The following is a 17,726-nucleotide window of genomic DNA, read 5'->3' as shown; positions in this document are numbered from 1 at the left end:
ATTAATAAGAAGTTGCATATAATAAACCCGGAAGAGCAGAGCAGAGAATTCTTCAGAATATGGTATGAACTTAATGACCCTCTAGATATAACACAGAATCATGGAATGTCATATTGGTTAAGCGGTCCTCCCTCTCTCTTTCTCACCCTCTCTCTCTCTCACACACACACACACAACAGTAGACAAGGTGGCTATCCATTTTGTCCTCTGTGGAATAGAGAGCGAGTGAGAGAGACTCTATATTTGTTTATATAGACATAAAAGAAGTGCACAATGTTCTACAGAATATTATTTACTAAGGGAAAATTGAAAATAAATAGGTCCAGACATAAATGCAACAATCACTAGAATAGCAGTCACTTCTTAAAAAGTGTTAGAAAAGAGAAACACACACATATTTATGTATAAATATTATGATAATGAAGATTAAAAAAAAGAAATATGAAATGATAAAGGGTGAGGTCTTCAAGAGGGCTTTCCTATTTGGTTAGGAGAGACTTCAATTCAACCTCTCTCATTTGTTCTATCTTTTGTCTTCAAAGTTATTTTCATTACCATAACTTTTATTATTATACATACATATTATATATATATATATATATATATATATAGTGAAAACTAGCTCCTGCTTCTTCTTCGTCTTCTTCTACTCACAGGGTACCATTGATCTCATACAATCCATTAGATTTTTGGGTACTCTCTGCTCCAAATGTCTGATGGTCTATTTTAGCATGCTTGTTCCCATCCAGCTTCAGCCCAAAGTGAATGTGAGGAAAATGTGCCCACTGCAGATCAAATTCATTTTTTCTTTATATATATATATATAGATATGAATATGCACATCAGTCATTAGTTTATGCGAAAGGCAGTCTCTGCTAGTACTTTAAATTTAAATGGAACCAATAACTGGATTTCAAACTGATCAAGAGTTGCAATTAACAAAAAAAAAGAAAAAAGAAAAAGGAAAATCTATTTTAAAATGCTATATAAACATTCCTTAATCCTCGCAGAGCAGGGAGTCTTATGCACTGGAATGTCTCAATGTATGTGTAAATGTATATCAGTTAAAGAGCCTAGCAACTTTGTACCACTGATGCACATTTTTAGAAATGTCTTTTGTGCTGTCAAGTTGTTCATACAGATTAGAGAATAGAAACAAACACATCCCTCCAAAAGTGGAAACGTATCCTATCAATGATGAAAATTTGAAATAACAAAAGCAGTCATAATTGAAAAACATGTATATGTTAGAGATTAAGACAAATTCTTATCTCTCTTTATTAGTTCATATCTACATATATAGAGGGATTACTTGTGTTAAAACGATTCCTGCTCTTTTCCATGGCTAGTCTCTTTTCTAGTTTCTGATCTTACACTCGCAATATTTAAATTTAAAAAGCTTTTGATTTGATGTAATAGCTTTTAGCTTATTAGTACTAGACTCATCTCTAAAGCTATAAGATCTCGAGTATGAACTGTAGTAGGAGCCAGTTAAAAAGGATATGTTTACTGAAATTGCTGTTGCTATTATGGATATTTATGTGTGTGATATTACAATACCCTAACAATAATTTATGAAAGCACCAACCCTAAAGCTCAGCTGCTTACCTGGAAGACACTTGTCTTATTTTGGGCATATCCTTGGATCATATCTAAACACTTGCTGGAGTATTTCTTTTAGGGGTGTAAACTTACCATCAGAAAATGGTGCAGCATCCCACTTTGTAGAAAGAGTAAATAGTATATAAGATTTTTGGCAAGTTGTTATCTATCAGGTGTATGCTACATAATAAATAAGAAAGTGACATGTATATATGAGTATTTTACACTTTGATATTAGATGATTGATACATATTATATTATTTAAAATATAAGCGGGAAATGCATATATACCAAATAAAATTTTTAAATTTTTTTTACTTATGATTGTTAGGTAACATTTGAAAATATGGCACAGACATTAAAGAACATTGATAAGAAATGACACCATATTAGACAGCCAATTGTTCTTAATTGTAAGGTTAACATATGCTAATTCATACATACCTACATACATACATTTTGATAAGTATTATACACTTACATTTTTTGCTGCTGTGCTAAAGGCTTCCCTGTGGCTGATGTCAGGATTGCTGGCCTTGATCCTTTGTATTTCCTCCCTTGAAAAAGTGACATTGAATGTAAATGCAGTTTTAAAGCTATGGTTAGCCTATCAATATCAAGACCAACTCCTACTTTTGCATTAATCAGAAAAAAGAGAGTATCATGTTTAAAATGTGATTAAAATAAGAAGGGATGTTGAACTTACTTGATGAACCTGTTATATGCAGAAGGAACACGTTGTCTCTTCTCTGGGGCTGCATTTTTTCATAACAAATTAAGAAATAAATGATTCCAAGACATAATATATAAACCAGCTTTAATTAGTATAAATTAAATTAGTGCTCCCATAAGTCCAACAATTTTTGTTCTCATATGACTCTTTCAGGCATATTGCAAAGATAGAAATCTGTATCCTAAGAAATTGGAAATAATAAATAAAACATTTGCAGCTCAGTTCAGGATTGTGATCGGTAAAAGTGCTTTTAAAAATAATGTAATACTTTTTTTCTTTTTCTAATAACAAGTTTGACAACCGTGGCTTATAAAAAATTTAAAAGAATCTATTAGATCAAATCTTTTTAAATACCCTAAGATATCTCAAATAGACGTGAAATTATTGTTTGGCAACATCTGGAAAATTCTTAGTCACACAAGCTGTATAAACTGTAACCAACATGAGAATAACACACACATTAGTGTTTTATATCTTAACTTTAGATAATTCAAACATACTCAATTATTTAAAAATAACAAATATATCTCAATTATCTATCAATTTTTATGTATACATGGAATATATACCTAAACTAGATAAGGATTTCCCAAGCTAAGCATTTCATTAGCCCACTAATTATAATGATATCAAGAATCATAGAGAGTTATGTTGTTTAACTTCCTAGAAAATAGAAACCTATTTACTTGTAGAGAATTTTTTCTATTTGTATTTGCTAAATTTTAAAGAAAATGGAAATTCATAGAAAATTTAAAAAGTTTGTAAAACATATTTACTTGCTATTATATAAAAAACTTTTTATTTTCTATTTGGGTAATATTTTAAATTTAAAAGGTAACTTTGAACAGATAAAGTGAAAATTCTTTGTTTTCATTTAAAAACAAGTGACTTTTTATATAAAGAAAAATATAAAAAATATGGTAAATTTGATTTTTAAAATTTTTAAGATTTGATTATAATTTTAAAAACATGAAAAACTGTTTCTATTTTTTATGTTTTAAAAAATAGCATAAGTAAACACAATTTCTATTTTTCGTTTGAAAAATTATTTAAAAAACTAACATAATTTTCTATAAATAAAAAATTCCATAATTTCTTTAGAACGTAGAATGGTGCATTCCCCTTTTATACATAAAGTTACTCAAGGGGAGGCAGTTTGATAAGTAGGTCCTGCAAACCATACAAGGGCTAACATTAAAATACAAAGAGATCGTAGAAAACTATGTGCATGATAAATATTGTGCATGATACACTACAAGAGATCGTAGAAGTTAATCCCAATCATGAACCCTACATTGACAAATCGTCAAGTTTAACCCTAAATATAGTGTAACATTCTACGTAGCTATCCATCCGTTAGCAGTTGATGAATTTATAGGAAATTTACGTTACAGGTTTAGCCATGTGACATTTCCCGTACTGACCAAGCAAAATGCCACAAGCAGAGAGGGAGCATTTTTAATTCTGAAAATAAAAGAAAGGCCAGGCAATATTTTGAAATTAATAATTTGTGTTGTCCTTGTAGGATGTTATAGGGCAGTGTTATTAATAAATAGTCAGTTACATTTGTTACGTAACGTCAACATCGTAGATGGGTTATCTATGAATGCATGGAGTGAGATTAGATCAGATTTTTCATCTATCACTCCAAAGATTATTTACTTTTGTCAGGTCATGAAGAAGAGCCATTTTCTTTATTTCTTTTTTCTTTTAAATGTCCAACCATTACTTAAGCCCAAGTAGTTGGCTATGCATTTACCTTCAGCTTATCAATTAAACATATTAACATCAATATAGTATCTATTCCTGTCTTCAACTAATGGTACAGGCATCATTACTTAACATATTACTGCATTTATATAGTATACAAAAGCTGTACAGAGAGAGAGAGAGGACACTCACGGCGGATGGGAGGCATTCTTGGTGGTTCATTATCAGCAGATTCAAATGAAGTGACCTTGTTGCATTTGGAAGATGACCCAGTATCCTTGTTTAGATCTTCAGAGTTTAACTGCACTTTCTGTGACTGCTGATCCAAAAAAAAGAAAGAGAGAACATGTTGAAAATAGCTAGTATATAAGTACTGTATGACACAAAATAATAATGAAAACTGAGCTTTAAACCCCTGCACTACAAGTGATATCAAAAATCAATAACAAGCATTTGTGGGTCTTTATTAGTCTCATCCCACAATAACTTTTTAGCTTGCTTGTGATCAAGGGTTCCATAATTAATCAATAAGACATAGAAAACAAAAAGAGACCCAATGCGGAAAAAGAAAATATTTTTTTAATAAAAATAAGGGAGAAGACAAGTCAAATCAAAAGTGAATGGAATGAATGAACAATTATTGTCTTGTATTTATTTTCTGGAAAATCAAAAACCCAAAAACTCAGTCACATTCCATTATCAAATACTAGAATCCGAATCTGCATATAGATTGCTAAATAAAATTAATTCCTAAAAGAGAGAAAAAAAATACTAAAAGAAATATAATATTCAGGCACAGAATAACACATAAAATGTCCTTAAATGGAGGGGAGAAAAGAATCAGAAGTAATACCTGAGGATCTTGAAGAGGAAATGTCTGAAGTGAACCACCCATGTTCACAGACAACAAATTGGCACAGTGCCCACATCTAACCGTCACAATTGTGAGTAGATTGCTGCTTGGAACACTAACCTGCACACAATAAAACAACACCACCAATCATTTTTAAACATCAAGTCCTCTTCTTTGTTTATGCACAAGCACACCTTACTCTATATCTCTCTCTCTCTCATACAGACATATACACTCTTAATAAGCATCTGCTCAGCATCTAGTAGAAACCCTAGCATGCATCCAAAACTAGGCATTGAAGAAAAACTACCCATTTAGCTATATCTATATAGCTACTCTTTTATTTGACCATGTGTGTTAGACCAGGTTGGATCCACCATCAAATAAACAGATAAGCAAAGAAATAAAAAGAAAAGAAGCAGTAGCACCATTGCATGAAAATGCAGAAAATCAGTAGTCTACATTGAGAGGTTGCTAACAAGTAAATTAACCTAGGTCATCCTTGGTAGTTAGAAACCACCATGTCAATGCTAAAGACAGAAACCCTTTTCAGAAAAGATGAAAAACAAAGTCTAGAAACAAGCATATCATAATGAAAATGAACAAATGTAAAGGGAAAAGAAGGAAGAAACCACAATATAGGGCTGCAAAATTGAGTATTATAAGCATATATGGAAAACAAAGAATAGGAAAAGAGAATGGAAAGGAGAAGGAAGGAAAGTGATGAAAGAAGAAATTTCTTTTTCCCTGCAAGAATTGTATCTCTTAACATTGATTTAGGTAATTTCGTGGGCTGGGTTTTGAAGTGAGAATTGTTTTTTATCTATGTAAAGATCGAATGCACTTGTTCCCAGTTAATCACTGACCACACAGACACCTCACATGGGTAATAACTATAAGGACTAGACCTTATAATTAAATGCTATTCTCTCCCATAAAAATTAAAATTAAAATCAGAAAATAAAAACTCTCCTTCCTTTCGGTGCTCATGACTTTTTCTCCTGACACAGTTAGCCAAGATGCTAAAAGATTTAGAAAAAAAAAAATGGGCATCACTTACAAACACACATATACAGAGAGGGAAATGAAAGGGACGTGACTAGAAGGGAAACCATAAAGACTTATGACCAGTAAACACAGTTATCATAGATGGCAATGAATAGAAGGAGAGAGAGAGAGAGAGAGAGAGAGAGAGAGAGAGAGAGAGGGAGGGAGAAGATGTATAATGGGTTAGAAATGATTCACTGATCTTTGTGCACTGCTTAGGATCTCCAATTCCGTAAAGAGACAAGTAGAGAAGAAAGAACGAAAGAGATAAAAGGAGAAAACTCTCTCTCTTTAGATGGTGTTTTTTCTTTCAACAGAGGATTGTTATGATGAAAGAGAGTACTATAAAGCAATTTTTCTTTTCTCTCTATGACTGGCTTGGATAGCCATGATTCTCTTCTGTTCTTGATAGCTCTCTCCCCCACAATTTTATTTTGTTGTAGAAACAAAGATAGACACTCTTTCTGTACTTAAAGATCAGACACAGACCTGAAAATATGCAACAAAAGCTTGATCATATTTTGTGATGAAAGTAATGATTCTTATTCAGTGCCCTTAGTGTGCAGCAACAGAAGCACCCATCTCCACAGAAGAGAGAGAGAGAGAGAGAGAGAGAGAGAGAGAGAGAGAGAGAGAGAGAGATCAAGGGAGAGAGATCTTGAACAAATTAAAGATCGTCACGAAATTATAATGAATTGAAACTGAAAAAAAAAAAAGAAGCCATTGCAAAAGTGACAGCTGCCATTCAATAGAGTAGCATGACATATGAAAGTGGAACTGTCTAAAGTTATCTGCAACAGCTAAGGGGAAAAAGAGAAGAAAAAAGAAAAGCCTCTCTAAATCCCTCTTTGTACCATGACCTTGTAAGAACCCTAACGCCTAAATGTAGCCCTAGAAAATAATGGTTCAAAACAAGAAGACCGTTTGTGCAGCTCTCTAGTCTCATCCTTATAACCATTTCAAATTGTAATATACCTAACTTAGTCTTTTTCTATCTTGGGTGCATCACCAACATCAAGGCCATTAAATCTCTTCTGGGTTGTCATAGATTGTACTCTTTGGAGCTTATGAGCTTTCAAATCGTATACGCTCTTGTATTTGCGAATAAGAGGGACTATCATCATTTTGTAGGTTTTTGGGGAAAGCCCAGTTCGAATTGATCATAAAATATGAGGCAAAAGATGGATTCTTGAGCTATTTCCAAGTAAAATCAAAGAAATTTTTTTGATCCATGATGGTTCAAGGGAAACTCTAAACCAGAATTTAAGACATTACAAAAGATTGTGGAAGTTGGATAACCCAATCTTCTATCTTCATGCTCTTATGATAATCACCAGTTTTCTCAACTGAATTTCCTCTATATGACTAGAAAAAGACCAAAACTTCTTCACCAACAAGAAAAGTTAACAGATGATTGAACGTGATGGTTTCAAGGCCAATTCAACTCTGGAGATGTATGAGACAAGAAGCTTGGATGTTGGTGATGAAAAAGAGAAATAATATATCAGAATATATATATATATATATATATATATATATAGAGAGAGAGAGAGAGAGAGAGAGAGAGAGAAGTGATGAGTGGTGTACCGCTAAAATGGTGTTGCAGAAGTTGCAGTGAACATAACAAACACGTTCAGAAACCAATTCCAATGACATCTTATTAATGCTTAAAAGTTTGTAGATAATAAAGGGTTGTCGCAGATCAAGGAGAATTGTTAAACAACAGAGAAAGATGGACAATATAAGAAAGATGGTATAGATCAAGAACTTTTATAAAGAAATGGGTACAAAGACAAAGAAGGAAGATAAATATTGAAAGCTTCAAAATTATTATAACTTGTTTACAACAAGAGAGAGAAAGTGAAGAGAATGAGAGAAGCGTACAAAATAATGTGAAAGATGAGGATGGGACTAGACTGGTCGGGCAAAACTGGGATGGAAGTGGGGTGTTAGTGGTTTTTTTTCTTTTAATCTTTCAAATTTATTTTATTTATTTAATCTTAATATTTTTTATAGAGAAAGTTGGATTATGGATTTATGGAGAGAGAGAGAGAGAGAGAGAGGCATGTGCGTGTGTGTGTGTGGGTGTGTGGGTGTTGGGTGTGTTATGATTGAGAGAATGAGTGGGTGGGAGTCATCCATCTCTCTAACTATCCTCTGTTTCTGTAGCGGACGAGGGGGGCGATATATTAATGCTTTGGAATGTTTAGGGATGAGAGAAATATGGTTAGATTGGGGGTTTTATTTTATATGTAACTAGAATTTTATTTTGTCAAGCCAGAATAATTGTTGTTTATTTTTAATGATTTATAACATTTTTTTCTTGTGTGTTTTTTTTTTTAATTTTTTATTTGTATATATATATATATTGTAATATTCACACAGTTTTTTTTTATTAAGTAGTATTGACATAATTAATTATGTACAATTAATAAATATATATAATTTATTTATTGATTCAGTATATGTATAGAAATATACATTCAAAATAGATAAGAATTTTTCCTAATAAAATCAATGATGCCATTTGCCTGTTGATAAAAGTACCCTTTTGATCATTAGACTATTCCCTCCCATTAATAATTAATAATGCAGTTAGTCAGTTCCAATCAAAGTTAGCACTTATATATTAAACATCTGTTTTGTTTAATTATTTTGTTATTGTGGTGATAATTACATTATAATAAGCCTTTTTCTGGCTTAAGGGAGATTGTACACTTTATATTAAAAGACCTGGGTAATTTTCCTTTATTTTGCTTTTTGGGTCATTTGCTAAAAGCAAGCATAGGTAGGTTGGAGTAGCTCCTAGGTTTGCAACCTAAAGTAGAGAGAAACTTGAGAATTATTCCACCTTAATCTAATTTCAAGTTTAGGGAAAAAACGTATTTAATTTTTTTTTTTCTTGTCGTTTTAATGATGGCTAAAAATTCTTTTTATTATAAATGCAGAAAAATTTTAAGTTTTATTTAAGTTAAGATACGTATTTATTACCGAAATAAGACAGTCTGTGTTGGAGGCTAAATATTCAAACTTGTGTTATTGTTCTCAGTAATCAAATTTTTGAGAACTAAAGTGAGAAACAATCTGACAAAGTTCTTTAGAATAATTGGAAAGGGTGTGCATGGTTCTGTTGCTTGACACATCTCCTACCTATTGGAGCCTAACAGCCGTAACACAAAGTATTTCCTAATCAATAATGATTTATAACCTTAAGATCAAGCTGTGGGTTTCAAAAGATTCATATAGAGACTTTATGTTATCATTCCAACTATTTTGTTTCCCGTTTAAAAATAAACATACTGTTCTTATTAAGATTTATTGACGCAGAAATGTTATTCCTTTATATTGAATTTGTTGTCTGATTAAAAAATTTATAGCTTACACTATAGAATGTTGGAGATATAATTAAATAGGCCTTTTGTTCTATTTAACAATAAGATAAAGTCACCATTTCATTAATATATATATACATATATATATATATATATATATATTAATATTTAATTATAAATATTATTATAAATATTACATGTTTTATTGACTGTTATTTGTTGGCGTAAAATGTAGTAAAAGGGTGGTTTAAAGGCACTAAGAAATCAAGAATTTTATAAACTACGACTTGACGAATGAACGAACCAAACCATAGTGATTTAAAGGGTTCTAAAGTATTTAACAATATGAATTGATTCATGAACCGATGCTGGGAGAAGTTTGATTGCGCATCCATCCAAAAAGAGATTTTGGACTATGCTTCTATTTGGAGTCCTTCAAATATTAATATCAACTGAGGATGTATTCAATTAATACTTTTAAAAAATTATATATTTTTTAAGTAAATTACTTTTAGGAGTACATAAATTTGTAATGATATTTATGTAATTCATGAATTTTTAATGACTTTTGTAAAATTTATGAATACTTTTCACAGACTTCACTTAAAAAAATTTATAGACATTTATTGATTTTATTAATTTTTTCGGACTATTATTTATCTATTATTTAATTATTTAAAAATGATATTAATCATTCTATTTTTACTATTTTTTTACTTTTTTTACTTTTATTTTTAAGCATTATTTCATGTAATATTATCTACAACTCCATACACAAGTAACAAATTTTATTTTATTGTTGCCTCGGATCCGTATCAATTTTTAAGTTTTCTACCTCACAACATATACATTATTTTTTATCAAACAATAAATTTTTTTCAAAAAAAATTATCATAGCACAATTTGTCTTCAATTAAACTACTAAATTCACATTATACTAGTTGTATTTTGTTCATCACCTATTTGATAAATATATAAACTAACAACAATCATATTTACCAATTATTTAATAACTACTTTAAACCAATAACAATCACTTTTGCTAATAAAAATAATTATCCAAATAATCTTCCTAATAAAATCTAGAAGACTATGGTGGGGTTATTTACTCAAAATAATCCTTTAAAACTCACTAAATTATTTATTTGAAATTCATATTTTTTTATGAGGGCTTCTCTTAAAATTAAATTCAAAACGTTAAATTAATTTTTTTTATATTTATGAATATAAGATAATATTGTTAGTAAGTAAGTAATTTTTAGCTTCTCATGTTTATCCAATTCTTTTTCATTAAGATAGAAATATGATAAAAAGAAATGAAGACGATAATGTAGGATAATTTGAGAAGAAAAAAAATGAGTTTCAAAAAAAAAATCTATTGAAATCTTGAGACTATGAAGGAGAATTCTTGAGAATTTTTATTCATGATAGTGCATAAGAAGTTGTTACTTTTATAGACCATACAAAATTTGTAATGGAATATTCCCTAATTTCGATAGACTTTTTAAAGTTTTTTAAACTCAATATTGAATATCAATGACTTATATATAGTCTTCTAAGTTACTATTGAATACATCCTGACTTCTAAATTCCATCAAAATCTTTAATTCTCTTAATTGCATACACCCCAAGACTTGAAGAATGATCGAACCAAACCATAGTGCAATTAGAGGGTTTTAAAGTTTTTAACAATATGAATTGGTTCATGAACCAATGCTGGGAGAAATTTGATTGTGCATCCATATAAGAAGAGATTTTGGATCATGCTTCTATTTCGAGCCAGCTTGTGAACCAGTCCCGTTAAAATAATATCAACACTGATTGAGATCAAGGCATAACTGTTTTTTGTTGGTTTTGCAACCGGCTCTAATTGGTTTGTTGAATCAACACTGTTGAAGAGAGTCACTTAGGAGGCAATATCAAAAACATTCTTTCAAGTAGAAAAAGTATTTTCATTGGGGAATATTTTATGAGAATTCATATTATTTTATAAGTAAATATTATTAGTTGGTTAAAATTTTAGTTTAATTAGGAATATTATAGTTTAGAGTTTTAATTAAGACTTTATTATTTTTACTTTACTTTTAGTCTAATTAGGAGTTTTATTTAAGTGTCAATTAGTATTTTTCTTTTTTATAGGTTTGTTTGTTTTAGAATTCTAGAGCATCATGGCCATGACATGGGCATGCTTGTTGAACGGGTTGTCGAAGCCCTTCAAAATAAATTACTGATTTTCCTAAACTAACTTGTAGAAATAGTGAAATCAGGTCGAATTCCAAGGGAACCAATGTGGAGAGCTTCTCAAAGTAAAATAAAAATGGAGAAATTTTGAATGTTTGAATCAAAATTATAAACAAACAGGCAATAATGAAGGCTGCATATTAAAGTAAATAAAAATCAATCTTAACAAACTTTTGATTCAAGAGTGCTAATTCCATCCAATTGTAATTATGATCATAGGCTAAAATATCAATTTTTCTATTCAAGTACTTAGTCTACTTATTCGGAATAGCCGCAATAAGTTAAATTCTCCTAATATAATTGACTCAAACCCAACATCCAAATCAAAACTTACCATAGTCAACTGGGTACGATAGCGTTCCATATCAACTCAATGATAGCGTTACGAATAATGAGAATGACTAAACCAACATTAATTAATTGAGATAGCTGCAATTGAATTAACCTTGTTTCTTTATTTTCCTAGAGCCTATCATGCAAGCTATGTAATTCGAAAAGGCCGCAATCACACACACATGAGCGACCTCCTTGCTACTTGTGTCAATCGTTCATTACAATTACGGATCACAAACTCAAAGTTTAGCAATAGAAAAATCAATATCAAAGTTGAGTCATCAGTTCAATCAATATCAAAAATTCATAAATAATAAAAATAAAAAATAAAGAATACTTGAATTAAAGAAGAATTATGTTAAGCACAAAGCCTCACAAAATCACAATTGGAATTTTTCACTCTTGAATCAGAAACTAAAAACTTAGCCATATATGGTGAAGTAAAAATTCACAAGAATAGAAGAGGATAGAAGAAGAAAAAATAATAAATAATCAAAGCACTCTCAGCCGTCTTCTACTTGGTAGAACTAGCCTCCTTATATAGGAAGTCAAACCTAAACCCTAATAAGATAATCCTTATAAAAAAGAAATAAACTTCCTATATGATCTTACCCTATAAGGAAGGATAAGATAAAGGATAATCTAAACAAATTAAAATCCTAAATACATGGGAGTAAGTTCTCTTTATCCAGCACTTCAAAAATAAAAGAAATTAAATAAAAGTGGGTCCACTATGAATTTATCTTGAAAATTCGAGATTCTCTTCTCCAGATTCCAGCAGCTCACGGATTGTAAGGTGTGGTCATGCCTTATTGAAAATGATGTTCCGCCCAAGTTTTTGCTCTTCCTCCAAAAGACTTAGTTTCTGACAAGTGATGCCTTAAAACATGTCTTTAGGCCAAATTTCACTCAATCTTGATATTTCACCATCTAGATCAGAATAAATACAATTTCCATAATTAAACACATTATCCAATCAAAATGTAAGGGAATTAAATACAATAAGTATAACTATTTATGATCTATCACTAGTGCCCGTGCCAGAGAAGATTTCAAAGGCACAGCTATGTTGAGGCCATGACGACAAAGAAGCTACGCGACATGGGCATGATATGGTCGTGTCGAATAACAAAAGATTTTCTATTCAAGATGGGATCAAAAATTTAAGAATAATTAGATTTTTATTCCAGCCTTTCCTATATAAGGGGAAATAAAAAATTATTACAGGAATTTTGGCTAGATGAAAAACAAGTTCTTAATGGAGATTGAAGGAGATCATGCAAGATTTTAGAGCTTAATTCATCCTTTATTTCTTCTTCATCTTTAATTTTTTTAATTATATTTATGATTATTGCCAAAATTATATGTGCATAAATTTATTTTAGAGTTTAGGATGGGAGTATGTTTTCCATGGTTGAATATGTTTTTCTTTTATTAATTTGATTTTTAATTAATTTTATGAATTGTGCTTAATTTATGTTCTCATTCTTGGCCAACTTGATTGCATGTTTAGGGGTAGATTAACCAATGAGAGTTAAGGGAATTTACTAGCTTAAGACTCATAGGACTTAGATACTTGACCACGAGAGCAAGCGAACTCTTCTAGGAGAGAAATAATTGTTAAGGAGCTTAACAAGTTTTGACTAACTTCTTAATTGCGAGAGTAGGTTAAACTTTAATTTTAACATGTTAATTGAACTTGAGAGAATCTTTAGGTATTTTAGAACAATTATCCTTAACCGAAACCATGGTGTTTAATAATCTAAATGTTCATGATTAGATTGAAATAGTGAAACTAAGCCTAAGCTCTGAGCTTTAGTTATTTAATTTATGGTAGTTTATATTGTTTAGATTTATATTTTACTTTCTTAATCCACTTTATTCCATTTGCTAGTTAAGATTATAAGTAAGAATATTAGTATTCAATATATAATCCTTGAGGAAACAATAACTCTTTATACTACAATTCACGACCAGTGCACTTGCAGGTTTTGAATGCAACAATGAATCAACTGAATTACATACCAAAATGGGATAGGAGATCACTAATAGCATATATGAAAAGAGTTGGAACTAATCACATGAGGCACTTTTGGTTGTTTAGCTTAGGAGTTGGAGGAACTCTAAAGTTGAGCATGTTGGATTCAAAGAAATTTTAGGGTGGGTGACATTCTAGGAAGATTTTGAATATGCTAACAGGATAAAACCGTGAGGCTAGTAGGGTCAAAGTGAACAATATATCATTTGATATAATTATGGGTCGTTACAAATGGTATCAAAACAAGATTCCTTTAGTAAATGTATGGTTTGAGGACAAATATAACACCCGCATTTTTCTTTCCTTATTTATTATCAGTTTAACTTAATTTTCATATTACTATGTTAATATTTTAAATTATTTATATTGTATATCATATATATATATATATATATATATATATATATATATGCAGATAGACTAACAAGTTTCTAGTGTGCAGGATCCTCAGACGAGGCAAGCACAGAGCATACGCTTGTTAAATCTTAAACAAGAATGGAAGATAAGATGAAAAATTTATTAATAAATAGACAAATGTACAATCTTTGGAATAAAAGCTTTAAACAAAATAAAACTTTGGAATAAAAGCTTTAAACAAAATAAAAGCTTTAAAGAAAAGAAATATAACTTATAAGAGGAATTCAATACAAGAGGAAGGTGGTTTTCTCACTATCACTCTCACACACTCTCTTTTCTCACTATATTTCTAATGGTATGACTTGAAGAATACAAGAGTCTCTTGTTATTTTTCAGTTTGCCTACTTCTTTGGAAAACTCCTCTATTTATAGAGGTCTTCAGCCTTGAAGCTTTGGATGCTCTTCTTTGGATGCTCTTCATAGTGGAATGAGGGGCTCCACGTCTTTTGTATTCTTTTGATAATGGAGTAAGATGCTCCACTACTTTTGCAGAAGTTGTCTGCCACGCTTTGGAGAAGAATCTTTTGCTTTTTTAAAGAGTCTTTTTTCTTCTTTCTTTTTCTTTTTAAATGACTCTTTTTTATTTATTTATTGGGCATTTGGCCCATTACATAAATATTTTGTGCTGCCATTTCTGGTTTTCAGCTCAAGGGCTTTACATGGGTATTATTTGATGGGCTTGAATATCCCAAAATAATCATCTTCGTTCGAGTCACCATCTAGGTCTATTGCTGCTGAGCTGGTGCTAGAAGAGGAAGATGAAGCTTTTGATTTTCCTTTGGAAGAGGCGGTTTCCGACAACTGTTTGATCAATTATAAGAAATCTTCGTCTGTTTGAGTCGCCGCTAGCTTTGGAATAATGAAGGACTTCTGTGCCAGGAAAGTGGTATGTTCTTTTGGAGGTGGCAAGAAGCTATTCTTTGAAAGGAAACTTTGTACCAACTTTAGTGATAATTTTTCTTGGTGGTTAAATTTATCCCACCATTTGACTTTGAATCTTCGGGCAAGGATGATTTCTCCATCTGCTGCTTGATTGAAATAGAAATACCATACACATACCCAGGGGAGAAAAAAGTTTGAACAAAATAGAAGTAAAGGGGGAAAACGTCTTTCTATTTTATTTGGTTTATAGTGGGCTTTGAATAAGTTAAACAGAGGTAGAACTTCTGGAATTATGGTCTCAGGAACATTGCCATAAAAATTTCACCATTGTTTAAACCAATATGGGATCTTTGAAGTTTGGATTGAGCTTGTATCGAAGTAGAAAAGCCAGAAATGGCTTTGTCCTTCTTTTTAAAGAAGAAAGGTATTAAACCAAGCTTGTTGGTAATCCCAATAGTTGAAAGAAGTGTTTAGGCTTGATGGGTAGGTTCTTTAGAGGGAAGTTGGAAAAGATCTTGATGAGTGTAAATCCATCCCCCAATCTGAAGGATGAAGGATTCTTTGTATGGTGCATGTGGAATATGCAAGGTCTTTATGGTCTTTATGCTTTTTGAAGTGTTTGAACTTTGCAGAACCAGTTACCTCAAAGATAGACTGGTAGTAGGATTGAGGTTTTGAAATATTCCAGGGCTTGAAATACCATCCTGGAGGGAAAATCTTTGAAATCAGTTTTGAGGGGCTTTTTGTACAGAATCCTTCCTCAATAGTCAAAATGCTGTGAAATTTTGCTTTTCTATATACTCATTAGATTTGAAAAGTTTCGTTTGTGACAAAACTATTTCTTGAGAGTTGGGCTTTGAAATACTTTGAGAGCTCTGAGATAGTTTTTGAGAGAAAATTTCTATCTCAGGTTTTGAAAAAGGGATAGAAAGTATACCTTTACCCTTGTTGGAAGAGGAGGATGTCTTTGGAGAGGATGTCTTTGTAGAAACTTCGGGGTGAAGTTGTATTATTTGCTTTGAATATTCTTCGACCCTTTTTAGAAATTTAGGATCTTGCTGTGCAAGCCACTCCTGAATTTGTAATTGTTGTTGTTGGGACGAATCTACCTTGCTTTTGTCAATTTCTTCCTGGATGATTTCGGTCCAGGTTCGGATAGGCTTTGAAGAGGAGGGTAAAATCTCCTTCTTTGGACTTTGAATAGGCTTTGAACTTGCTGTCGACTTTTCTTCTTTTGCTTTTGATTTTCTTGGCATTTTCACTCCTGTTTTTGAAGGAACTCTCTGGTTAGAAAGTCTGGAATTGAATTCGAATCTCCTCTTATGTATTCGATTTCAAACGCTTGCTATCTGGCAAAAATCTGTTTTGAAGCTATGTTTTGAACATCTTTTTGTAAAACCTCTTTAGCAGATTTACAATCAATTCTTAAAAGAAATTTTTGGTTTAAAAGGTCGCTTTGGAATTTTGAAATGCACAAAACTATCGAAAGAATTTCTTTTTTGATAGTTGAATAATTTTTGTGTGTATCATTCCAGTGTGCAGAAGTAAACTGGACAATACATTCTTTATTGTTTTGGACTTGCTTAAGAATCCCACCATATCCTAGATTTGATGCATCAGTTTCAACTATTTTGAATGCGGATGGATTAGCTAGGTGTAAACATGGTATTTCAGAAACTTGCTTTTTTATGCTTTGGACAATCTTTGTATGCTCATCAGTCCATGCAGGGGGGTTTTTCTTTAACCTATCATGGGGGGGCTTTGTTAGACAATTCAAATTCGGATAGAAATCCATCACATAATTTAAACTACCAAGAAATCTTTGTAATTGAGTTTTTTCCAAAATTTTATGTGGAAATTTTGAAGTAAAGGCTAGAGACCTTTCAATTGGGGTGATAGTTCCCCGGGAGATATAGTGACCAAGAAATCTAATTTTTGTTTGGAATAAAGATATCTTAGATTTTGAAACCACTAAACCATTTTTCTTAACAACATAGAAAATGTCATCACGACCACCCGTGGGCCCGTGGACCAAGACTAGGAATGGGTAGGCTTAAGGCCACCGAAACCCGTAGTAAGCCCTGACACTCACTGATTTAAACAAATCTCATCTCAAATTAATATTATTAAAACCATAAATTATCTTAATAGCTACATTCTACATAAATACTTCGGTCTGCCAGAAAAACTAGGCGAGACCTGAAACTCAGAAAATTTATAACTGATACATCTACTATTACTACTCACGGAGAATCTAAGATTTACCAATTTACATACCAAATCAAATACATCACCCGTTGATGAAGGAGTTCTTGAATAAGAGTCATGGAGAACTAAATACCACGAATCCGAAAAAAAATATAAATGGAGACTCGGTCTCGAGAGTGAGTTAAAATCAAATAATCTAGGGACTATTGCTTCTTCTCGGAAAACATAGATTATTCAAATCGATATCAAACCATACTATAATCATACCCTACTATTTCCTTCACAAAAATATTAATCATTCGAATCAAAATATCAACCATGCACGTAAAT

General features: G+C 31.4%; 1 protein-coding gene across 2 annotated transcripts; it reads right to left on the bottom strand.

The window, feature by feature from the left end:
• Positions 1-329: 329 nt before the first annotated feature.
• Positions 330-7,812, bottom strand: LOC8281562 (putative axial regulator YABBY 2). 2 transcript variants are annotated; one of them, XM_015717278.3, is made up of 6 exons: positions 7,533-7,812; positions 4,899-5,018; positions 4,238-4,364; positions 2,309-2,357; positions 2,084-2,159; positions 330-785 (listed from the first exon to the last, which is right to left on the bottom strand). In XM_015717278.3, exons 1-6 carry the CDS (start codon positions 7,599-7,601, stop codon positions 651-653), a joined length of 576 nt encoding a protein of 191 aa, XP_015572764.2. In that variant the 5' UTR covers positions 7,602-7,812; the 3' UTR covers positions 330-650. The 2 variants fall into 2 exon arrangements, with proteins under 2 accessions (XP_015572764.2, XP_002515880.2); XM_002515834.4 differs by having other exon boundaries at positions 4,238-4,361; positions 7,533-7,811.
• Positions 7,813-17,726: the final 9,914 nt, after the last annotated feature.

Source organism: Ricinus communis, chromosome 8, assembly GCF_019578655.1.
Source record: "Ricinus communis isolate WT05 ecotype wild-type chromosome 8, ASM1957865v1, whole genome shotgun sequence".
Classification (NCBI taxonomy): domain Eukaryota; kingdom Viridiplantae; phylum Streptophyta; class Magnoliopsida; order Malpighiales; family Euphorbiaceae; genus Ricinus; species Ricinus communis.
The sequence above is the reverse complement of the archived record's forward strand: the minus strand, read 5'-3'. Positions and strand labels throughout refer to the sequence as shown.

Coding starts and splice junctions, on each gene's coding strand:
- LOC8281562 (XM_015717278.3), bottom strand. CDS start 7,601: ATGTCATTGGAATTGGTTTCTGAACGTGTTTGTTATGTTCACTGCAAC. Junction 4,365..4,898: donor TTCCTCTTCAAGATCCTCAG/GTATTACTTCTG, acceptor TTTTTGGATCAG/CAGTCACAGAAAGTGCAGTT. Junction 2,160..2,308: donor GCATATAACAGGTTCATCAA/GTAAGTTCAACA, acceptor CACTTTTTCAAG/GGAGGAAATACAAAGGATCA.